This window comes from Oncorhynchus nerka, linkage group LG8 (assembly GCF_034236695.1).
Source record: "Oncorhynchus nerka isolate Pitt River linkage group LG8, Oner_Uvic_2.0, whole genome shotgun sequence".
Taxonomy (NCBI): domain Eukaryota; kingdom Metazoa; phylum Chordata; class Actinopteri; order Salmoniformes; family Salmonidae; genus Oncorhynchus; species Oncorhynchus nerka.
This window is the reverse complement of record NC_088403.1, coordinates 36,986,971-37,012,482: the sequence shown is the minus strand read 5'-3', so window position 1 is coordinate 37,012,482 and position 25,512 is coordinate 36,986,971. Positions and strand designations below refer to the sequence as shown.

Here is a 25,512-nt window from a genome sequence, read left to right as displayed (position 1 = left end):
GGTCAAATGAGTCTTTATTTCCAAACCTTCTGTGTGGAGGGAGTGGCTATGGAGATTCCCATTCCAGACCCAGGTAAGACAGACAGCACTTTGTACTGGGAACAGAGAAGAGATGGTATCAGATGCATACAACTATGATACCTTCATTTCAAAAGAGCCTATCAGTTGTTGGAAGATGCATTTCAGGATGTGATATCATAGAAAACATAGAAACGATATGATAAAAATATTGAATTAGCTGAGTGTAGATAGACACCTTCTGGATATCTGTGATGTCCACCAGCTTAATAACCTTATTCTTCTTGGAGGAGGCCGATTTGGAACTGGAGCTCTCGAAGCACAGATAACTGAGAGACAAAGAGACAGATGGCGAGAGAGGAGAGATGGAAAGATGGAGAGACGAGTCAGCACAAAGCAGCCGCTCTTGGATCTAGATCTGAGAATCTGCAACATAATGGCACTATTTCGTGGCATTGTTGTACACACCCACATTAGAGAGTAAAGATAGCACACCAAAAAGGAATAGCAGACCACGAGGTGAAAAGCTATTGCGATTAAGTACTTGAAGAGACAAGCTAGTGTGATGAGGTAGGTCTACTTACTTCTCTGTAACGTAGAGCATGCCGTTTCGAATGTAGTCGGTTGGCATCTTCCGGTCTCTGTTGATGAGGCAGCACCTCCACCCATTCTCACACACTGTAGAAACACACAACAACAGAAAAATAGTTAATACAAGCGGCTGGACAGCAGAGGGAAATGTTTTTTTGAATAAAAATATTTGAGGTGCAATAAGTACTCTGACCTGGTAGAGGGCGCTCATTCTCTGAGACATTGAATATCTCATGAAAGGCTCCCTTCTTGGTGCTATGAATCCTGGCACTGTCACCATCCAGGTTTACGCCGCATGGGACGGTTGCTAAGCTACCTCTTGCCACCACAGGCTGAATCTAGACGGGAGGAGGAGGGGAAGTGGGAGGAGGGGGACGAGGAGAAGGAGGATTTGGGGAGCGGGTGGAGGAGGAAGAGGAAGAATTATACTACAGAGCACTACTGTAGCCATCTTCCACTATGGATTCTCTCGGAGACTAAACTGGTAGACAGCCTCTCACATAGAGGAAACATAAGATGGAGGCCATTCATCTGTACACAGTAGGAGTACGTGCTCCTCGTAACATAGCCTTGCAAACAACTTGCGGCTTATCTAACATCAGCCTCAGGGTGAGGGTCTCGTGCAAAGCGCAGAGCAGTTCCGACCCCCCCCCCCCCCCCCCCAGTACACTTACAGTACATGTAGGTAGTCAGTCATCTCCGTTAGTTTCATTTCTAAGTGAGGACATTTTATTTAACTTAATATATTTAATTGTCTGTGTTCTAAGGGTATCCTCTAGCCTTCTGCCCTGAAGTGTTCACTGGTTCACTACCCCTCACTAGTGTATATAATTATGGTGGAACATTGCCCACCTGTCTTTTGCCTATGCATCCTTACACCCACCAATCCAATGTTTTATTGAAGGCTAAATCCCTGAAGGGGGGTGAGCGAGTGCACACTTCAGGCAGAGGGGTGGGGTGGGGATCAGAAGTCAGTGTACAGTATAGACAGGATGGTATAGTAGCGGATTAGTTAGTGTTTGTAATGCTGGGAGTGAGAGTAGGGAGCTCTGCAGATAAATGGCCATGCCATTTACAGCTACAGTACAATATACTCCCTCATGCTGCAGGCAGGCAGGCCCCTAGCTATACCAGCAGGTAGACGGGATTATTTGTAATGTTACGTAGAAGTAGAATAGAGTAGAAGTCTTCGAATAGCTGTAGAATAAGTCTTAGTTACATGGTTGGGAAATTCAGACACTAGTTGGCTCTGTTTTTCAAGGGTTACCTGGTAAATTATTCTAATTGAGTGATTGTTATACAAAGCCTACTACTAATTGGAATCACAAGAAAGTTTTACCTTACCTGATTGTCTTACCAGCGATATGAAGGAATAAACATTTTAGTGTTCTAGAGGTAAACTATGGGGGAAATAAAAGTGCTACTGAAAACCGGACAATAGTGTATCCTACTCTAGTCACACTAAAGTTGCTTTTGACAGTGCTGGTTTGGGGTTGTCTCATTACACTGAACACCTGGTTACTACAGAGTATGTCTGTGAAAATGGATTAAAAAAAATAAAAAAAGTCAAATGAATTCATAATTGTATCAATTAAGACTGGTTCAATTAAAAGCTTAGAAAGTGTCTCTTTTGGACTGAGTTTAACGTTATGTCATTATGGCCCACTAAAAGTGGATACATGCATTGATATTTTTGATCCATTTATTCACAAACACTCAGTTAATGTTGGGAGGTTTGTCGTGAACCACACGCACACACTCAGTGCGCACACACACATACAGACAGACTAACCGGTCAACAGTTTTAGAACACATACTCATTCAAGGGTTTTTCTTTATTTGTACTATTTTCTACATTGTAGAATAATAGTAAAGACATCAAAACTATGAAATACCACATAAGAAGATATGTAGTAACTCCCCCAAAAAAGAAGTGTTAAATCAAAATATATTTTATATTTGAGATTCTTCAAATAGCCACCCTTTGCCTTGATGACAGCTTTGCACACTCTTGGCATTCTCTCAACCAGCTTCACCTGGAATGCTTTTCCAACAGTCTTGAAGGAGTTCCCACATATGCTGAGCACCTGTTGGCTGCTTTTCCTTCACTCGGAGGCCCAACTCGTCCCAATCCATCTCAATTGGGTTGAGGTCGAGGGATTGTGAAGGCTAGGTCATCTGATGCAGCACTCCATCACTCTCCATCTTGGTCAAATTGCCCTTACACAGCCTGGAGGTGTGTTGGGTCATTGTCCTGTTGAAAAACAGATGATAGTCCAACTAAGCACAAACCAGATGGGATGGCGTATCGCAGCAGAATGCTGTGGTAGCCATGCCGGTTAAGTGTGCCTTGAATTCTAAATAAAATCACAGACAGTGTCACCAGCAAAGCACCTCCAACACCATAACACCTCCTGGGGAAATACACATGCGGAGATCATCCGTTCACCCAGACCGCGTCTCACAAAGACACGGCTGTTGGAACCAAAAATCTCAGTTGGACTCATCAGACCAAAAGGACAAATTTCCACCAGTCTAATATCCATTGTTCGTGTTTCTTGGCCCAAGCAAGTCTCTTCTTCTTATTGGGATCCTTTAGTAGTGGTTTCTTTGCAGCAATTTGACCATTAAGGGCCTGATTCACACAGTCTCCTCTGAACAGTTGATGTTGAGATGTGTCTGTTACTTGAACTGTGAAGCATTTATTTGCACTGCAATTTCTGAAGCTGGTAACTCCACTGAACTTGTCCTCTGCAGCAGAGGTTACTCTGGGTCTTCCATTCCTGTAGCGGTCCTCATGAGAGTTTCATCATAGCGCTTGATGGTTTTTGCAACTGCACTTGAAGAAACTTTCAAAGTTCTTGAAATGTTCCATATTGACTGACCTTCATGTCTTAAAGTAACGGACCGTCGTTTTGCTTTTCTATTTTGAGCTGTTCTTGCCATAATAATGCTTTGGTCTTTGACCAAATAGGGCTACCTTCTGGATCTTCTACCTTGTCACAACACAACTGATTGGCTAAAACGCATTAAGGAGGAAATTCCACAAATTAACATTTAAGAAGGCACACCTTTTATTTGAAATGCATTTCAGGTGACTACCTCATGAAGTTGGTTGAGAGAACACCAAGTGTGCAAAGCTGTCATCAAGGCAAAGGGTGATTAACACTTTTTTGGTTACTACACATGATTCCATATGTGGTATTTCATAGTTTTGACGTCTTCACTATCATTCTACAATGTTGAAAATAGTAAAAACAAAATAAAAACCCTTGAATAAGTAGATGTTCTAAAACTTTAGACCGGTAGTGTATATACATGTTTTAGCTGGTGGCACACACAGGCACTACGTAACATAAGGGGACAGAGGCACACCAGAGTCCCTACCTTCTCAGACCCAGACAGCTGAGAGAGAGAAACAAAACACAACGTATAGTGACAGTCACTAAAGCAAAGCCCATCTAGCACCACTAACATTACTGCCATTTGGCTGAGGAAACAAACCAAGATAGCCATTGCAAACACTCAACACAGTCTCGCACACACCACACCACACCCACACACACACGACAGATCATGACATTCAGGTGACAGTGTCGAGGTAAATTAAGTAAGGGCTCAACATAAAAAAAGGGTTAAGGCTCATCATAAGATAAAATAATTACAATGTTTGACAGTAGTTACGACAATTATTAAAAAATAAATTTAATTTTTTTTTTTTTAAATCTATCCTTCAGTTGTAATAGATACTTTGGGGTTTAGTTATTTAGCATTTGGATATAGGCCAGTGTTAGGGAAGTTTGGGTTGGATAAAGAATTGGTTCCTTTCTCTATGGGGCCAAGTTATTTTTTTAAAGTTGTCAGATGACAGCCTGTGTGTTATTGTATACCGTATATGCTGTGTACCTGTGTGTGGATATGTATACATGTGTATGCATTCATAAGTGCGTGTCCTCACCCGTCGGGACATTGTAGCGTTGGTCCTCTCCTTCAGCTGTGGATCAGTTGGTAGGTTGTTCCAGTCGATGTGAGGTGTGTCATATTTGTCCCTCAGCTTGGGACAGCTCTTAAACAAGAAGTCTATGATGAAGAATTTGATCCCTGCATACAGTCCTGAGAGCGAGAGAAAAAAAAGTCAAATTACTATAAAAACAAAAAAAAGTTGACAGTAATTTTGTAAAGTACAGTGATTGTACCAAAACATATGTTGGCATACTTTTTTATTTACATGTTTTATGTATTTCTAAAAACATGTGTCTGCTGTCAACTAAATGGCTCAGTCAGTCTCCTTCCTCTTAAAGCCTCCACAGCCACCAACAGGGAACACACAGGAGAAGACCAATTGCTTTAGAGAGGAACAAAAATTGTGCCAAGAGACAATGCCCCCGGGCAGCAAAGAGAATGAAGTGGTGTTTTTATATTGAATGTTACGTAACCATAGCATTTCACTCAGTGTGTGTGTGTGTGTGTGTGTGAGGGCTACAGCAGTGCGTGTATGATTGTGTGTGCATGTACTCACCAATCATGAAGCCCACAAGTTTAAAGGGCAGTATGCAGGAGGAGAGAAAGGCAACCCACAGGCTTATGTAGAGCTTCTGAGTTATCTCAGGCTGCACCCACATGAACAGGCTGAACACACACACACACAGAGAGTGAGAGAGAGAGAAGGCGATAGGTAAGAGGGAAACCGTTTGATCAACTATTCAGACCAACTTAGAGAAAAAGTACAGAACGGTAAGACAGTGAAACGGCCATTTCTTACTTACTTCTTTATTTTCTCCAAAACATCCGCCATCTTACCAAAAAGGTTCTGTGAAAAAAGCCCAACAAAATGACTTTTCCGAAACATACAATGTCTGAATGTGGTGTGTTTGCGTGTATGTACGCGTGCTTGTGTATGGTCACTACTACTGTACCTGGGCTTTTTGTGCAACGTCAAGCACTAACTGGAACTTTTCAGACACAGTCAAGTCATCCTTTGACGGTTCCTACATGAAACAAACCCAAAATTAAAAATCAGCTCATTCCATTCCAAAAAAGGTAGGAAATACGACAGGCCACTTCCTGTGATGTCAGAGGAAGTCATGTGAAAATGGGAGGTCTCTTACTATAGGATCCGTAATATCCGGCACAATGCTCCACTGAATCCTCCAACCTCTGAAAAGGAAAAAAAAGGGAAGAGATCAAAATAACTGTAAAGACGTCAAAACTCTAAAGCAGGGATGGACAACTGGTGGCCTGCACCTGCGGATCAATTTCAATTCCTTTTTTTAGAACTCAGTCGGGGTCTCAACTTACTGTTGAGAGTTTGAATAATAGAATAAACAACATTTGGTTGTGCATCAGAAGTTTCTCTTATGTCAGTCACTCAATTAGCCCATGTCAGCTAAATTTCTTTAGATTGGTAAGTTAGTCTAGCGGCCAGCTATCTACACTTGTAGTAATCGTTGTTGAATTACTGACCCATTGATTTTATAAGTCACTCAGAATTCATGCAATTCTCTCTCTCCACCCAATGGCAAAATGAGTAGAATTGCAGGAAATTAAATCTGCAACTTAAATTTTCCCTCTGCTGTCAAGAGGGCCGCTAAAAATGTTTTGTTCGCAAGGCGGGGTGGGTTACAAGGTTTTGCTTAGGGTCCCCTTAAACTAGGGATGGCTCTGACTGCATGTGTGGGTATGGAGGAGGGTACAGAGACCTGCGAGCCACTGCAGTCCCCCATGGTGAGTTCAGATTTTTGGCGGGCCCCACCCCCATCAAAGTTGCCCATCCCTGCTCTAAAGGACTCTGTGAAAATGAGTTGCCCCACATTAAATAGGTAGGTACCGTGTAATTACATGTAATTGAGAGCAGAGTATGGATTTATTGATCCCAACTTGGTAAATATGAACAAAAATAATGAACATAAATACATGTAAAAGTGTTGGTCCCTTGTTTCATGAGCTGAAATAATGTCCCCGAAATTGTCCTTATGCAACAAAAAAAAGCAAATTTCTTTCAAATGTTGTACATCCTTGTTAGTGAGCACTTCTCCTTTGCCAAGATAATCTATATACCTGACAGGTCGGCATATCAAGACACAGATTAAACAGTATGATAATTACACAGGTGCACCTTGTGCTGGTGCACAAAAAAGGCCACTCTAATATGTGCAGTTTTGTCACAACACAATGCCACAGATGACTCAAGTTTTGAGCGAGTATGCAATTGGCAAACTGACTGCAGGAATGTCCAAGCTGTTGCCAGAGAATTTCATCTTAATTCATTTCTCTACCATAAGCCGCCTCCAACGTCATTTTGGAGAATTTGGTAGTACGTCTAACCGGCCTTACAACCGCAGATCACGTGTAACCACGCCAGACCAGGACCTCCACATCACCTGCAGGATCGTCTGAGACCAGCCACATGGACAGCTGATGAAACTGGGTTTGCACAACCAAAGAATTACTGCACAAACTGTCAGACACCTTCTCAGCGTGCTCGTCGTCCTCACCAGGGTCTTGACCTGGCTACAGTTCTGCGTCGTAACAGACTCAAATGCTCACCTTCGATGGCCACTGGCACGCTGGAGAAGTGTGCTCTTCGCGGATGAATCCTGGTTTCAACTGTACCGGGCAGACAGCGTGTATGGCGTTTTGTTGACGAGCGGTTTGCTGATGTCAACATTATGAACTGAGTGCGCCAGGGTGGCGGTGGGGTTATGGTAGGGGCAGGCATAAGCTACGGACAATGAACACAACTGCATTTTTGAAAATATCCCTGTTTCTTCCATGGCCTGCATACTCAGACATATAACCCATTGAGCATGTTTGGGATGTTTGTGAAATTGTTGCATGTTGCGTTTATATTTTGTTCAGTGCAGAGCATCTGCTCTGCAAAAAACGCTCCAAATAAGCTCCATTCATTAAAATAAGTTTAACCAACACCCACCTATTTTTGTGACTACCTGGACCTACCAATTGGTTGTAAAGTATTGAAACCAAACCATAAGGATTTGAATTAAAAGTATTTGAATAAACATGAAAAAGGTGAATGTAAGAAGCAAACCATTTCAAAATAGGCTAACATTAACCAACATATAAAACACTAAATAGGTCAGGAGCCAGACAGGGAGCCTAAGAAGGAACGAGATTGAATTATTTCGGCTATATTATTTCAATTAATTGAAGGCTATAGCCTACAAATGAATAAATTTGTGAAGCATTTGCGAGTGCTTCACAATAGGCTGGTAGGGTCATAAAGCGCTCAGCACTTAAAATCATTAGTTTATAAATTGTGACTTACTTATACAATTTAAACAAAAAAAAGCTCATTAGTGCCTTCGAATACATTTTTAGAAACATGAGTTTGGCCAGTCTGTGGCTTCAGACTCATGTGATGGTGCCTGGAGAGCCGGCCAGCAGCGGAGAATATTCTCTCCACACTTGCAGAGCCACTGGGGATGCTAAACACCCTGTTGGCCACTCGCCAGGCTGGGCAGGGATGCAGTGTTGTTTTTTATTTTTTTATTTCTATATGTAGGCCTAAAGGTTTTTAGGCTAAATAACCCAATCAAAACAAAAAGCTGCTTGAATGTGGGAATATTCCAGGCCTATTGGGCGTCACTACAGTCCCTGGTTCGAATCCAGGCTGTATCACATCCGGCCGTGATTGGGAGTCACATAGGGCGGCGCACAATTGGCCCAGCATCGTCCGGGTTTGGCCGCCATTGTAAATAAGATTTTACAATGAAGAACTGACTTGCCTAGTTAAATAAATAAATCAATGATGGCCTATTGTATAGATAATAGAGGTCGACCGATGAATCGGAATGGAGGATTAATTAGGGCCGATTTCAAGTTTTCATAACAATTGGAAATCGGTATTTTTGGACACCGATTTGGCCCAAAACATTTTTTTTTTTTTACACCTTTATTTAACTAGGCAAGTCCGTTAAGAACACATTCTTATTTTCAATGACTGTCTAGGAACGGTGGGTTAACTGCCTTGTTCAGGGGCAGAATTACAGATTTTTACCTTGTCAGCTCAGGGATTCAAGCTTGCAACCTTACAGTTAACTAGTCCAACACTCTAACCACCTGCTTTACATTGCACTCCACAAGGAGACTGCCTGTTTCGCAAATGCAGTAAGAAGCCAAGGTAAGTTGCTAGCTAGCATTGAACTTATCTTATAAAAAACAATCAATCATAATCACTAGTTAACTACACATGGTTGATGATATTATCTAGCGTGTCCTGCGTTGCATATAATCGATGTGGTGCGTATCGTTGCTCCAATGTGTACCTAACCATAAACATCAATGCCTTTCTTAAAATCAATACACAGAAGTATATATTTTTAAACCTGCATATTTAGCCAAAATAAATCCAGGTTAGCAGGTAATATTAACCAGGTGAAATGTTGTCACTTCTCTTGCACGCAGAGTCAGTGTATATGCAACAGTTCGGGCCGCCTAATTTGCCAGAATTTTATGTAATTATGACATAACATTGAAGGTTGTGCAATGTAACAGGAAACTTATCTTATAAAAAAACAATCAACCATAATCACTAGTTAACTACACATGGTTGATGATATTACTAGTTTATCCAGCATGTCCTGCGTTGCAAATAATCGATGTGATAAGCATTCGCGAAAAAGGACTGTCGTTGCTCCAACGTGTACCTAACCATAAACATCAATGCCTTTCTTAAAATCAATACACAGAAGTATATATTTTTAAACCTGCATATTTAGCTAAAAGAAATCCAGGTTAGCAGGCAATATTAACCAGGTGAAATTGTGTCACTTCTCTTGCACGCAGAGTCAGGGTATATGCAACAGTTTGGCCCGCCTGGCTCGTTGCAAACTAATTTGCCAGAATTTTACGTAATTATGACACAACATTGAAGGTTGTGCAATGTAACAGCAATATTTAGACTTATGGAATGCCACCTGTTAGATAAAATACGGAACGGTTCCGTGTTTCACTGAAATAATAAACATTTTGTTTTCGAGATGATAGTTTCCGGATTCGACCATATTAATGACCTAAGGCTCGTATTTCTCTGTGTGTTATGTTATAATTAAGTCTATGATTTGATAGAGCAGTCTGACTGAGCGATGGTAGGCACCAGCAGGCTCGTAAGCATTCGTTCAAACAGCACTTTCGTGCGTTTTACCAGCAGCTCTTCGCTGTGCTTTTTATGACTTCAAGCCTATCAACTCCCGAGATTAGGCTGGTGTAACCGATGTGAAATGTCTAGCTAGTTAGCGGGGTGCGCACTAATAGCGTTTCAAACGTCACTCGCTCTGAGACTTGGAGTAGTTGTTCCCCTTGCTCTGCATGGGTAACGCTGCTTCGAGGGTGGCTGTTGTCGAGCGAGGAGAGGGACGGAAGCTATACTCTTACACTGGCAATACTAAAGTGCCTATAAGAACATCCAATAGTCAAAGGTATATGAAATACAAATCGTATAGAGAGAAATAGTCCCATAATTCTTAAAATAACTACAACCTAAAACCTCTTACCTGGGAATATTAAAGACTCATGTTTAAAAGGAACCACCAGCTTTCATATGTTTTCATGTTCTGAGCAAGGAACTTAAACATTAGCTTTCTTACATAGCACATATTGCACTTGTACTTTCTTCTCCAACACTTTGTTTTTGCATTATTTAAACCAAACATGTTTAATAATTTGAGGCTAAATTGATTTTATTGATGTATTATATTAAGTGTTCATTCAGTATTGTTGTAATTGTCATTATTACAAATACATTTTAATATAGCGGCTGATTAATCGGTATCGGCTTTTTTTGGTCCTCCATTAATTGGTATCGGTCCTAGAATGAATATGAACGAAAGTTTAACTGCTCAAATGTTTTGTTACAATGACACACGATGTTTAACACACACACGTAACGGATGTGAAACGGCTAGCTTAGTTAGCGGTGGTGCGCGCTAAATAGCGTTTCAGTTGGTGACGTCACTTGCGGAGCGATGGGTAACGATGCTTCGTGGGTGTCAGTTGTTGATGTGTGCAGAGGGTCCCTGGTTCGCGCCCGGATATGGGCGAGGGGACGGTCTAAAGTTATACACACACCTCACTCCCTTATTTTAGCATGTGCATGTAGTAAGTACACCATCATGCTTTTTGGATACATGTCTTTTCAGACTCCACAATGATTCTTTAGTTGTGGACACTATCACCGCACTCCCTCTCTTGGTCCTCATCTTTGCAAGTCACCTTGATTTAGCACCTGTGTGTTTTATCAGTTTCTTTATGGAAATATTTAGGGAACACCATTTCAGTAGCTAAAGCAAGGGGCCATAGCAGCACACAAGTCAACTACAAATGCATGCTAGGGTGGGCATGCTCGGAGCTCGTGAAGTTAACGCTTCTGGAGCAAAATTGGAGCGGGTGAGGAGGCCGAAGCTCCAGCTTTTGGGAATTTCGCTCCACACTCCCGTCAAATTGGGCACGCTCCGCTACTCGCTCCAGCTCTGCTCATATACTCTGGTTCAGGGTAGCTGCATCACTCATTATCATCAATAAATGTAATATATATAAATGTGTGTGTGTGTGTGTGTGTGTGTGGTATGCTTGTCTTACTTAGCAATGAGGTAATTCAAGGAGAGCCTCAGGATGGCCAAGAAGAGGAACATGGGGATGGCCCAGCCATGCCACGCAGCATTCATGTAGATCTGAGCCCGGAGGAAACACAAACGACATTCATCATTTATATACAGTACTTAGCCTACATCCTATTTCTCACAATCAGATGTAATATACAAGTCTTCCAAATGACAAGCACCACTGAATAGAGTGGGAAATTTGGGATATTGAATGAGAGGAACTTGAAGAGACAAGCATTATAGCATGTGTCAAAGCCGTAAGATAATGTTTACAGTAGTAAAAAAAAAAAAGTTTTTTAATTACCTTTTATTTAACTAGTCAAACTTATACAGGACAGCTCACTAAAGGGATAGCTCACCCAAATTATAAATTAGTTTCCTTACCCTGTAAGCAGTCTATGGACACGGTATGACAGAAATCCATGCTTTGGTTTTGTTTGCCTGGCCATGTTTCCAAATGGTAACTTATTACATTTGTGGCACAACTCCAAGGCAAGTCAATGGTACCGATATTAGCATTTTTCGCACTTCATGTCTAAATCATCCTAAAGTTCCTCAAATTAATTGTGTAGCTCAATGAAGTTACTTTCAGACGGATTTGGACATGACTCGCATATCCCTTTAAAAAAGACAGATCGGAGCAGTTGTACTCACTATGAAGGAAATAGCTGAGGTGTATACTGAGTGCCAGTTGGATAAGGCTGAGAGGTTCCTCATGAAGTTAGTTACCGGTCTGGCTCCTCGCTCTGAAAAAAAAAAAAAAAAAAAAATCAGTTGTCAACCCATTGTCACACTACAACAATATCTGACAACAGTAGCTCAATGGTTCTGAGTGGGTATTAATCTATAAACACTCACTGAGTCGCCTCATATTTTCTGTTAGCCTGGAGAGAGAGAGAGAGAGGGGGGACATACAATGGTAGATGAAACAACATGAACTTTAGCAAGCACTTCACACAGACACCACACCGTGGGGAAACAGAATTCTCAAACATCTACTACAAAGAGTGAAATGTTTCCTGCTAGCGGAGGTGGCTACACCTCAACCCACTGATCATTCTGTTTATGAGTCACGCAGAGGCGAGGAGGAAAGAATGAAGAGCTCGATCTATTTCTCTGTCCTCTCCATTCTCCCCTCTCCACAAGGTCAGCTACAATACAGCACATCCTTTATTCCTAGAGCTTTCTACCTGCACTGACAACTTTAATCCAATCCGTGGGCACTTCAAACTGTGTATGTATTTGTGTGTTTACAGTAGCTTTCTGCCTAAGGTCACAATCGGATGTGTGCTTAGCAGGAAAATGAGCCAAGTCCTAGACTGAACCCAGCCAGCTTAAAGTGGAGTAAAGAGGAGCATGACATATGTCACCATTAGGAGTTTACCCCCTAATGGTAAAGGTTAGAATTGGGGGATAGTGAAGCTGATCCTAAATCAGTGCGCCGAGGGCAATGTCTATAGCCTCAGTCAATGGCTGCAGGGAGTCGTAGTGTGGTCAAGCCACCACCAGAGGGCACATACATTGTATTCACTCCCTGTGGCCAATATGCCTTACATGACCTCATATTAAACCCAGACAGGAAGGGCCTACCAGCCAATCAAATGTCTGAACATCGCACTAATGTTTCTGTGAGTGTAACATGGTTTCACACTGTTTTAAAATAGCTTACTTCCTACTGAAAACCACCCTGGTCATGTTGCTCATGCAGTGATGTGCAACATATACAGAATGTCCAGAGGTCTTCTGTCTGTATAGAATTCACATCACTATCATTAAGGTTAGGGTAGAAGACTACTACTGTTTCTGTGAGTGGTAGCGTACTGGCCATGAGGGGTGCAACAAATACACAACGTTCAGATAATGACTATTACAACACAGCCTCTCAATGTGACTGCTGTTTTCACCACCTAGTCCAGTACATAGAAATAAGATGACAAGAATAGACATTGCCATTCAAAATCAATATTCCATGATGGGTGGACCCATTCATTCAGCACATCGTAGGAACACAACAATGTACCTTTTAGCACTTAGCGGTTCCTCAGCCTCCACAGTGTTCTCCTCCGGGACGAAGCGGAAGTCTTCTATGTAGACCCCCACCCTGTCGTAGAGCCATCTCCATGCCCGCAAGTACAGGGTCTCCCCCTGTGGCGGCTTGTCTTTGTCTGGAGGGGCCGAGTTGAAGATCATGTTGTCATTAGGCTTCTTTTTTTTGTGTGGGTGTTTTATGTTATTGTATACCTGGAAGAGGACTCATGTATGCTCTTTCGTCTTTTATCTTGTTACTGAATATAAATAAACATACATTCAAAAGACAGAAAGAGAGAGAGCGAGAACAAGTGCGAGACAGGAAGAGAGGTTACAGGCAGCACAGGTTTATAATTAGTACAATGAAGTTGCCTCCCTGTCGGTTTGGCATTTCTGTTCCTAGATCTGTGCCTAGGGGCAACTTCTATAACTACCTGAAGCTGTTTATTGAAATGAAGACAGGTACAGAAGGAGATACAGGTCTGTAGATCTCCCAGTTCAGAAGCTGCTTTAATTTAGGAGTTAAGACCCATTAACCTAAATTACACACTGAGCTCCTTGTGTCTCTCTTACAGAAACAAATTCATGTATGCACACATACACACATTCTACATTTGGTGAGGCTGCTCTAACACTGTGGGCCTGTCTGGCCTAGATTAAAAACTTAGCCCATTTCCTAAAATAAAAACACCCTTGCCAGTGTCACCAGCACCTGAAGCTACTAGACGAACAACTGGTTCGGGAACCCTAAAATAATTGATTTTCAAGAGATACTTCTACAGCGCCTCTCCCCCAACCCACGCACACAAACAGTGTATTATTCCAGCCTGCTGACAGATAGGCTGCCTGGCAGTAATCTGTGCTCCATGCACACTAAAATATCTCTGCTAATGAGGATGTTCAGCACCCAGAAAGTGTTTTGCACTAAACACTGCTATTAAAGCTGCCAGTCCTTAATGCTGGGTTATAGTTTTAAAGTTAATGTGTGTGTGTGTGTGGGTGTGTGTGTGTGTGTGTGTGTGTGTGTGTGTGAGATCTGTTTCAGGAATCTATGCGTATGTCACAAGTCACAACTTAACATGAGAGTCATTCATTATTCTTGTTGGCAGAAAAAAATGCCTTCTGGAGCATGTGATCTTTCATGTGCCTTAAAGTTGTATGTTTAATCTGTAAATACCAATAAAATTAGCGCCCAGCAGATTCATGTAGGGTAACATTAGTACAGTGGTTCTTCCTTTAAATTGTTTTTGAGCTTATGCTGCGGTCATTCGTGATAGATGGTGGCATATTGTGGTAAATTGCATCATTCTGGCAACAATGGCTGAGACTTAAATAACATGTCATAGAATTCTGCAGCTGTGGCAAGCTGTGCTGCCGTACACAGCAACTTTAAAGGAAGAACCACTATGTTCATTGCTGTTTAACTAGCTAACGTTAGCTGGCTGGGTCGTTCATTACGTGACGTGTATGATCTTAAACATTGTTGACCTAGCTAGGTTCATTGTTTACCTACCTAACTAGCTAGCTAAGTCGGATGTTTACATACACTTAGGTTGGAGTCATTGAAATTCGTTTTTCAACCACTCCACAAATTTCTTGTTAATAAACTATCGTTTTGGCAAGTCGGTTAGGATATCTACTTCGTGCATGACACAAGTAACTTTTCCCAACAATTGTTTACAGACAGATTATTTCACTTATAACTCACTGTATCACAATTCCAGTGGGTCAGAAGTTTACATACACTAAGTTGACTGTGCCTTTAAACAGCTTGGAAAATTCCAGAAAACAATGTCATGACTTTAGAAGTATCTGATAGGCTAATTGACACCATTTGGGACAATTGGAGGTGTACCTGTGGATGTATTTCAAGGCTTACCTTCAAACTCAGTGCCTCTTTGCTTGACATCATGGGAAAATCTAACGAAATCAGCCAAGACCTCAGAAAACAAATTGTAGACCTCCACCTCTGGTACATCCTTTGGGAGCAGTTTCCAAATGCCTGAAGGTACCACGTTCAACTGGACAAACAATAGTATGCAAGTATAAACACCATTTGACCACGCAGCCGTCATACCGCTCAAGAAGGAGACGCGTTCTGTCTCCTAGAGATTAACGTACTATGGTGCGAAAAGTGCAAATCAATCCCAGAACAACAGCAAAGGACCTTGTGAAAATGCTGGAGGAAACAGGTACAAAAGTATCTATATCCACAGAAAAACGAGTCCGATATCGACATAACCTGAAAGGCCACTCAGCAAGGAAGAAGCCACTGCTCCAAAACCACACTACAGTTTGCAACTGCACATGGGGACAAAGATCGTACTTTTTGAAGAAATGTCCTCTGGTCTGATGAAACAAAAATAGAACTGTATGGCCATAATGATCATCGTTATGTTTGGAGGAAAAAGGGGGAGGCTTGGAAGCCAAAGAACACCATCCTGACCGTGAAGCACAGGGGTGGCAGCATCATGTTGTGGGGGTGCTTTGCTGCAGGAGGGACTGGTACACTTCACAAAATAGATGGCATCATGAGGTAGGAAAATTATGTGGATATATTGAAGCAACATCTCAAGACATCAGTCAATAAGTTAAAGCTTGATTGCAAATGGGTCATGACCCCAAGCATACTTCCAAAGTTGTAGCAAAATGGCTTAAGGACAGTCAAGGTATTAGAGTGGCCATCACAAAGCCCTGACCTCAATCCTATAGAACATTTGTGGGCAGAACTGAAGAAGCATGTGTGAGCAAGGAGGCCTACAAACCTGACTCAGTTACACCAGCTCTGTCAGGAGGAATGGGTCAAAATTCCCCCAATATATTGTGGGAGGCTAACCAAAACGTTTCACCCAAGTTAAACAATTTAAGTTTAACAATTTAAAGGCAATGCTACCAAATACTAATTGAGTGTATGTAAACTTCTGACCCACTGGGAATGTGATGAAAGAAATAAAAGATTCTCTAATATTATTCTGACGTTTCACATTCTTAAAATAAAGTGGTGATCCTAACTGACCTAAAACAGGGATTTTTTACTAGGATTAAATGTCAGGAATTGTGAAAAACTGAGTTTAATTTTATTTGGCTAAGGCGTATGTAAACTTCCGACTTCAACTGTACATGTCTTAAGCTAAAGTGTACAACACCCGTTGAACATGGCCGGTGTCAGTAAACAAATCATTGGACAGAGCGTAGAGAAAGAAGAGCTCTTCAATCGATACGAAAACATTCATCGGCCATTTTCTCAAAAGTGAGTTTACAAGTTTATTAACTTTCAACACAGAATTACTTTCCCATTGTTCCTCAAAAATGCAGTGTATGACATACCATTTTGTAGTGCTTTACTTTTATCCAATGTAAAAAACACTATTTCAAATTTTGCTACATAAGATCGAATCCTGGTGGTGAGTCACATATGTGAACCCCCCCCCCAAGAATAGTCATCCCTACACACTCCCACTGTAAAACACACACATCCACATATCCCAGTCCCCAAAGTGTCAGAGCAAACGTCGGTTCCTCCCCCTGTTCTGTCTCCTGTCCTTTTCCCTTCAGCTCTACAGTCCCACCAGACTCCCACTGGCTTCAACCGAACTCCTTAATGCCTTCCCACAGTCTCTCAGTCCCTAGCTGCCCTGTGGCCCTACAAACCCTTTTATTTCAGTGATCTATGAGAGTTACTGCAATTTCTAACAAAGGTTTCTTCTGACCCAAAGCTTGAAAGCTTAGCTCGTTAAAATACCGAAACTGGCATCTGATTTAAGTGACTTTTCTACAGATTATTCCCTTATCCTTTTCAGTCTTTGCAGATCTGAAGGACTGGGATAGGTGTGAGCAGTATCAATCCGGTCTCTTCAATTCCATAAACAGTAAAGGTAGGGGCAGTTTTTGGTGTATACTAATCAGCAGTCATAGGTGTTACGCCACAGTCCACTTTCTGCCTTGCTTACCTGCGTCTTTGCCATTGGCAGCAGGCGTTGGAGACGGGGGTTTACGGGCAGGCTGTGGCGGCGAGTCTTCCAAACTGATAGAAGTATAGAAAAAGAGGAGAGGAGAAAGAGTGAGTCTTTGCAACACTATGTAAACAAACATTCATGGGCTTTATGCACCCCAAGATTTTGGTTATTTGATGTGTAATGTGTCTTCATGCCCCCACTATGGCCTTGTGGACCTTACTGTACGGCCAAGGAGACATTCCACACAGTGTCCTTTTGGCAGGAGCTAAAATGCCACTGAAATCCATTCTGAGTAGACAGGGTGAACCCGAAGCTTTACTTGAAAGGAAAATTCCATCCCCCCAAAAAATGCTATTTTGGTATTTGCAGCATTTGTGTATTTTGAAAGTTATGTTAAACTTGATTGTTGACATGCAAAACATGTTTGGGACTATATCAACAATGGACTAATGAAACAAATACCAAAAGATAGTTTTGGGATACATAAGTGAACGTCCCAAGACTAACATAACTGCTGCATCATGCTCTGCGCTCTGATATAGAGGCGCGTGATTTGGTTATGACACATGCAAACAGCACACACACGGTCCTTGAGGACTTCCCTGCCATGTACCAACCAAGCTGCAGCTATTTATACCCGCTGCAGCCCAGGGTGATCCACCCCACCAAAGGACCCCTCACTGGGATAGGGAGGATGGTAGGCAGGGAGTAGAGTGTTGCAGCACTGAAGGCAGCACAGACAGACAGAGTGAAGTGACTAACTAAGTGTTCTCTAAGCAAGCAACACTTAGAGAATGAGACGACACACATTGTTCCCCTCACTCTCTCCATCACACACCTGGATTTTAGCACCTCGTTCATCCTCAGTTCGAGGTCGAGCCTCTTCCCTCGCTCTCTCTCCAGCTCTTCCTTCATCTTCTCCACATTGGTTTCCTCTCGTAGCTTCCTCAACTCCTCTTCTGAAAAACACACACACACATCACAATTCAACGGCTCAAGCACGAGACGTATGTGGCAGGGTCTACAGTCAATCACGGATTACAAAAAGAAAACCAGCCCAGTCGCGGACAGCGACGTCTTGCTCCCAGACAAATTAAACAACTTCTTTGCTCGCGTTGAGGACAATACAGTGCCACTGACACGGCCCGCTACCAAAGCCTGTGGGCTCTCCTTCTCCATGGCCAACGTGAGTAAAACATTTAAACGTGTTAACCCTCGCAAGGCATGCCAGAAGGCATGCCTAGCCGCATCCTCAGAGCATGTGCAGACTAGCTGGCTGGTGTGTTCACAGACATAATCAACCAATCCCTATCTGCTGTCCCCACATGCTTCAAGATGGCCACCATTGTTCCTGTTCCCAAGAAAGCGAAGGTAACTGAACTAAATGACTATCGCCCCGTAGCACTCACTTGTCATCATAAAGTGCTTTGAGAGACTAGTCAAGGATCATATCACCTCCACCCCACCTGACACCCTAGACACACTCAAATTTGCTTACCACCCCAATAGGTCCACTAACGATGCAATAGCAATCACACTGCACTATCCCATCTGGACAAGAAGAATACCTATGTAAGAATGCTGTTCACTGACTACAGCTCAGTTTTTAACACCATAGTACCCTCCAAACTCGTCATTAAGCTCAAGACCCTGGGTCTGAGGGCCCCCCCCGGGTGGTGAAGGTAGGAAACAACATCTCCAAACTGCTGAACCTCAACACTGGGGCCCCACAAGGGTGCATTCTCAGCCCTCTCCTGTAATCCCTGTTCACCCATGACTACGTGGCCATGCACGCCTCCAACTCAATCATCAAGTTTTGCAGACGACAAAAGTGGTAGGCCTGATTACCAACAATGACGAGACAACATACAGGGAGGTGGTGAGGGCCCTCAGAGTGTGGTGTCAGGAAAATAACCTCTCACTCAACATCAACAAAAAGGAGATGATCGTGGACTACAGGAAACAGCAGGGTGAGCACCCCCCAATCCATGGGACAGTAGTGGAAAAGGTGTCAAGTTAAGTTCCTCGGCGTACACATCACGGACAAAGTGAAATGGTCCACCCACAGTTACACAGACATCACTAACATAGAGAGACTGCTGCCAACCTAGACTCAAATCTCTGGCCACTTAAATAAATGGACTTAATAAAAGGTATCACTAGTCACTTTAAATACCACTTTAATAATGTTTACATATCCTACATTACTCATCTCATATGTATATACTGTATTCTATACCATCTACTGCATCTTGCCTATAGGGCACGCCATCGCTCATCCATATAATTTATATGTACATATTCTATTCATCCCTTTACATGTGTGTGTATAAGGTAGTCGTGGATTTTTTTTAGATTACTTGTTAGATATTACTGCATAGTCGGAACTAGAAGCACAAGCATTTCGCTTCACTCGCATTAACATCTGCTAACCATGGGACCAGATTTCTTTACCCCCTTTGCTAATGCACATAGATTCCAGAAGACACATCAGTCTGTGTGTCTTTGCTCAAGATCTGGTAAAAAAATTAAAAATGAAAACCCAAACCTTTGAGATGTTCCGGATCACATTGTCACATCTTTACAAGGGGCCGTTTCAGAATAATAACTGTTATTCTGGTAGCTTCTGTGCTGTGATACAATTTCAACCCCTGCAGACTGCAGTACAGAATGATAATCACGGGATGAGATCGTGATCCTCTTACATTGTCCCACTTGGCTCCTTTCACTGCTCTGCCCTGTACAGAGCCACAAAGGTTACAGAGTGATCGAGGTGCTAAGAGGCTGGTCACTAGTCAATACACACCTGACAGACGAGAGGAGACTCTGGTAATTGTTTCACTGAATGTCTCGTTTCCTCACTTTTTTCTTTGTCTCTCTCATCCTCTTCTTTTCTTACTGACCACTTTCCCCTCCTTCCCCCTCTCCTCGCCTGGCTGACTCCAGTAGTGTCAGGTGTCATCGGGTGACTGGGCAGACCATGCCTCCTCTTAGCCCCACACCGGAGCTCAACACAGTGTTCCTGCTCACCTTTTGTCCCTGCACACAGAGTCTCATGAATACTGGAAGAGAGAGAGGGCAGCTCCTCTCACAACCTCACACAGACTGGAGGCACATGGTAAATGAACAGCTACACAAAACGACACCAGATTCAAAACATAAGAGTTTATCAATTTCAATTATACAAAATTACACTGGACAGAGGAATATGGGGGGGTGTTATGGACAGACGAATCTAAGTTTGAGGTGTTCGGATCACAAAGAAGAACATTTGTGAGACGCAGAAAAAAATGAAAAGATGCTGGAGGAGTGCGTGACGCCCTCTGTCAAGCATGGTGGAGGCAATGTGATGGTCTGGGGGTGCTTTGGTGGTGGTAAAATGGGAGATTTGTACAGGGTAAAAGGGATATTGAAGGAGGAAGGCTATCACTCCATTTTGCAACGCCATGCCATACCCTGTGCTTAATTGGAGCCAATTTCCTCCAATTTCCTGACCCAAAGCACAGCTGCAAACTATGCAATAACTATTTAGGGAAGAAGCAGTCAGCTGATATTCTGTCTATAATGGTGGCCAGCACAATCACCGGATCTCAATGCTTTCGAGATGTTGTGGGAGCAGCTTGACTGTATGGTACGTAAGAAGTGCCCATCAAGCCAATCCAACTTGTGGGAGGTGCTTCAGGAAGCATAGGGTGAATCTCTTCAGATTACCTCAACAAATTGACAAATAGAATGCCAAAGGTCTGCAAGGCTGTAAGCAAAGTTCGAATGACACAATTCTCTCAATTAAAAATCATTATAACCTTGTCAATGTCTTGACTATATTTCCTATTAATTTCAACTCATTTCATGTATGTTTTCACAGAAAACAAGTCTAAGTGACCCCAAACTTTTGAACGGTAGTGTGTGTGCGCGTATATATATATCAATTTGCAATATTATTATTATTATTTTTTTTTTAAAAGGACTGGAGGAGAGGACGAGATGAGCAAGATCCAGTCCATCTGGGAATCAGAGTTGTCAGTTGAAAACAATAGAAGCCATACTCTTTGTTCGGGAGCAACAGAGCTAAGTGAGGGGATCCACCGTCCTTATACAAATGGTAAGGAATGGTAGGGTAAACACTGCCATACTGTAGATCAATGCTGAGGTGACTGTTGTCAAAATGAATATCAGTGATAAAAATAGGTGGCCAAACGCTGATCGGCATTCGCGGTGAGTCAAGTAACGCTCCCCATATTTTCAATGCAATTTTATTTTTCGTCAAAAAAAAAAAAAAAAAGTGTAGAAACAGTGTTTACCCCTCACTACACCACTGTCTGTTGTTGTGCGTAGGCTCACCCCTCATGGTACTTATTGTCTATGAGAATGTCAATTACAGTAAAGAAACACAGCTCAACAGCCTGTGGAACTAACATCCATTATAAATGACTATCCACATCACAACACTAGTCTCCATACAAGTACTACGTTGAGTCATTTATAATGTCCCGTCACTCACACCAGTCACAACTCAGTGGTTGACTTCATGCTATAAGCTACACACAAATTAATGCACCCCCCAATATAGTTATTGGTATTACTTTACTCCACAGCCTTTGATCAGTCTTTCTCTTAATAGTGCTGCGCCAAAAAAACATGCCGATACTAATGTACTATCTTATTCTGAGTCGACTATGTACTGAAGCAACCTTACGTGGCAATCATGCTAGCCTGTACAGTGTGATTAGACACAGTCACCAGGATCACTCTCAGATCCCAAAACAGCACTGCGACACTAGGGGTCAATCAAACAGAACAAAATCAGAGGATGAGAAGAAGAAAAAGAAGTAGTAAGTACACCGATCAGTAGATGTCCACCCGGTGAGTGCATGTTGAGAGAAGAGAAGGGGGGGAGGCGACGGGGAAAGGTTGACAAAGAACGAAAGAGATTGAGAGAGAGAGAGAAAGAGAGAGCAGCTACTCCCACCTGTAGGGCTACATGTATAATTCAGTTTCCTCTACCACCCATCTCCTTAATTATCTACCATAGGAGATTTATACTACCGCAGTGTCACTCTTCTCTCTCTCCATCACTCTCGTTTCTACCGGTTACCCCTCAAACATAATAACCTTTGTTTAGAGCAAAGATTTCGCTCCAAACAATCAATTGGAAACATGATTGTCATCTTACAAAAAAAAAATTTAAAGGAACAATTTCAAAGATTTTACAGAGTTACAGTTCATGTAAGGAAAATCAATTGAAATGACTAGGATGTAAACACATTTGTGCACCAAATTTGAGAGAAATAACCTTTTCGTGCATTTGGAACATTTCTGGGATCTTTCATTTCAGCTCATGAAACAAGGGACCAACACTTTACATGTCACGTTTATATTTTTATTCAGTAGAAGTATGTGTGGATGGAGGGTAGGTCACGATAGGGTCGGCATGTAGCGTAACGGTTAAGAATGTTGGGACATTAACCGAAAGGTTGCTGGATAGAAACCCAGAGCCGACGTTAAGGGACACCGGTCCGGTAAAAATTACTGCAACCAAATCATGTGGTCATCAACTGAAAGTTAGTTGCACCAGTGCCACCCGTGGAAAAAGTTAGTTTCGACTAGAGCCCTGCGTGGTATAAGTAGCTTAGTTGTGACCTCGTGCTAAGTGCCAGAGAATGCCTGTAACCCTATTAGACACCAGCTGACAGGACAGAGAGGCAGGCTAGGTAATAAGAGAGAAGCATGCTGGGTAATGTAACAGAAAGGCCTCCGTCCCTCTCCCCATGCTTGTGTAATGGGTATTGAATGATTGGAGTAATCAGGCAGAACCAGTTACACTGTCACTCTTCATCCAGTCATCGAGGTGGACCCGACACTGGGCCTGCCTGACCTAAGCCCCCACCCACTCTACCCCCCTAAACATCTAAGGTCGCTCATCAACCGAGGATGCTTTTACATCCACTCTCCCCATTCCACCCCTTCCTTGTGGGCATGAAACAAGTTAAAAATAAAATGTAAAAATATGTTGGGCTTTATTGTTTATTTGTATAGGTTGGACTTTAAGATTCTTTACAGAGTCAAGTATATTTGGGGGGCTCGGGGGGGTGCCCGAGTGGCGCAGAGGTCTAAGGCACTGCATCTCAGTGCAAGCGGCGTCATTGTAGTCCCTGGTTTTAATCCAAGCTGCATCGCATCCGGCCGTGATTGGGAGTCCCATAGGGCAGCGCACAATTGGCCCAGCATCTTCCAGGTTTGGCTGGGGTAGGCCGTCACTGTAAATAAGAATTTGTTCTTGACTGACTTGCCTAGTTAAATAAAAAGGTTCAATTAAAAAAACTCAATTACTACTTGACTAGCATCATTCGCTCTCACTGTCAATAATTCTAAATGCTCTAACAGTGACTGGGGCGATTGCCATCTACAGTGAGGCAAAAAGGTATTTAGTCAGCCACCAATTGTGCAAGTTCTCCCACTTAAAAAGAAGAGAGGCCTGTAATTTTCATCATAGGTACACTTCAACTATGACAGACAAAATTAGAAAAGAAATCCAGAAAATCACATTGTAAGATCTTTCATGAATTTCTTTGAAAATTATGGTGGGAAATAATTGACCGTCATCTTGAACTTCCATTTTCTAATAATTGCGCCAAAGGTTGTTGCCTTCTCACCAAGCTGTGCTTGCCTATTGTCCTGTAGCCCATCCCAGCCTTGTGCAGGTCTACAATTTTATTCCTGATGTCCTTACACAGCTCTCTGGTCTTGGCCATTGTGGAGAGGTTGGAGTCTATTTGATTGAGTGTGTGGACAGGTGTCTTTTATACAGGTAACGAGTTCAAACAGGTGCAGTTAATACAGGTAATGAGTGGAGAACAGGAGGGCTTCTTAAAGAACAGGTCTGTGAGAGCCGGAATTCTTACTGGTTGGTAGGTGATCAAATACTTATGTCATGCAATATAATGCTAATTAATTACTTAAAAATCATACAATGTGATTTTCTGGATGATACAAATTACAGACCTCTACATGCTCTAAGTAGGAAAACCTGCAAAAATCGGCAGTGTATCAAATACTTGTTCTCCCCACTGTATATCCCTTAAACAATGTAAACTACGCCGTGGTCCAATTATTGCTCACAATTTCTATTTGGCGCAAAATTGAAAAACAATGTAACTGGGAATCAAAATGGCATGCTATGCTCCAATATTTCACAATAATGCCTTGCGAACTGGAGGGCAGCCTCCAGTTGGACTCTGTACCCTTGCCGAAATCATGGACATAATGATTTTAGAACATTCCAAGATTTTAAAGACCCCTATACACAGAGTATATCAAACATTAGGAACACCTTCCTAATATTGCGTTGTACCCCCTCTCCTTTTGCCCTCAGAAAGGCCTCAATTCGTGCATGGAAAATGTGTCAAAAGTGTTCCACAGGGATGCTGGCCCATGTTGACTCCAGTGCTTCCTACAGTTGTCAAATTGGCTGGATGTCCTTTGGGTGGTGGACCATTTTTGATACACAGGGGCAACAGTTGAGTGTGAAAAACCAAGCAGTGTTGCAGTTCTTGACAAGCCGGTGAGCCTGGCACTTACCATACCCCGTTCAAGGGCACTTAAATATTTTGTCTTGTCCATTCACCCTCTGAATGGCACATATGCACAATCCATGTCTCAATTGTCTTGAGACTTTAAAAATCGGTCTCCTCCCCTTCATCTACACTGATTCAAGTGGATTGAACTAGTGAGCTCAGTAAGGGATCATAGGTTTTACCTGGTCAGTCTCATGGAAAGAGCAGGTGTTCTTAATGTTTCTCAGTGTACGTTAACGGGCAACTCTTTTTTTTATCTCTATTTTTACAATTTAGGGCAGCTATGCTGGCCTATAGAATCCCTTGGGGAAACCCAACTACCGAACCATCCAATGATGGGATTTATAAATAAATTCTCGGTCCTACCGAAAGGATTGATCTCTAATATATAAACACCTTCTGGAAAGCTTATATTCTGAGCTAGCCATTTTTAAAAAGTATGGTCCACAGATCTAAGTGAATCTGAACAACACTTTAACTGGAACAGAATATGGAAAAATTATAGTCTTGACATCCCGTAATCCAAACCAGGTAGGCACATTCCTTCATATAATGTGGGAGTGCCCTGCAGTTAAATGCTTCTGGGACAAAGTTACAAAATTCATTGAGGTGCATCACCCTCGGTCTAGGGCTCCATGCAAGATCTCACCTCGTGGGGCATCAATGATCATGAGGAAGGTGAGAGATCAGCCCAGAACTACACGGCAGGACCTGGTCAATGACCTG

The 25,512-nt window shown here is 42.4% G+C and overlaps 1 protein-coding gene across 2 annotated transcripts in view; it reads right to left on the bottom strand.

Moving 5' to 3' along the window:
• Positions 1-25,512, bottom strand: part of LOC115133246 (GRAM domain-containing protein 4-like) — a 73,530-nt gene that overhangs the window by 3,125 nt on the left and 44,893 nt on the right. The window contains exons 4-19 of one of the 2 annotated variants that reach the window (XM_029666285.2): positions 18,051-18,171; positions 17,207-17,280; positions 13,249-13,393; positions 12,087-12,112; positions 11,883-11,974; positions 11,206-11,297; positions 5,718-5,766; positions 5,526-5,597; positions 5,376-5,419; positions 5,129-5,238; positions 4,568-4,722; positions 3,997-4,014; positions 803-947; positions 603-696; positions 257-347; positions 27-95 (exon numbers count right to left, since the gene is read on the bottom strand). In XM_029666285.2, the coding sequence (XP_029522145.1) occupies positions 27-95; positions 257-347; positions 603-696; positions 803-947; positions 3,997-4,014; positions 4,568-4,722; positions 5,129-5,238; positions 5,376-5,419; positions 5,526-5,597; positions 5,718-5,766; positions 11,206-11,297; positions 11,883-11,974; positions 12,087-12,112; positions 13,249-13,393; positions 17,207-17,280; positions 18,051-18,171 (1,397 nt within the window). The remainder of the gene's footprint in view (positions 1-26; positions 96-256; positions 348-602; positions 697-802; positions 948-3,996; positions 4,015-4,567; positions 4,723-5,128; positions 5,239-5,375; positions 5,420-5,525; positions 5,598-5,717; positions 5,767-11,205; positions 11,298-11,882; positions 11,975-12,086; positions 12,113-13,248; positions 13,394-17,206; positions 17,281-18,050; positions 18,172-25,512) is intronic. The other variant, XM_029666287.2, reaches the window with a different exon arrangement.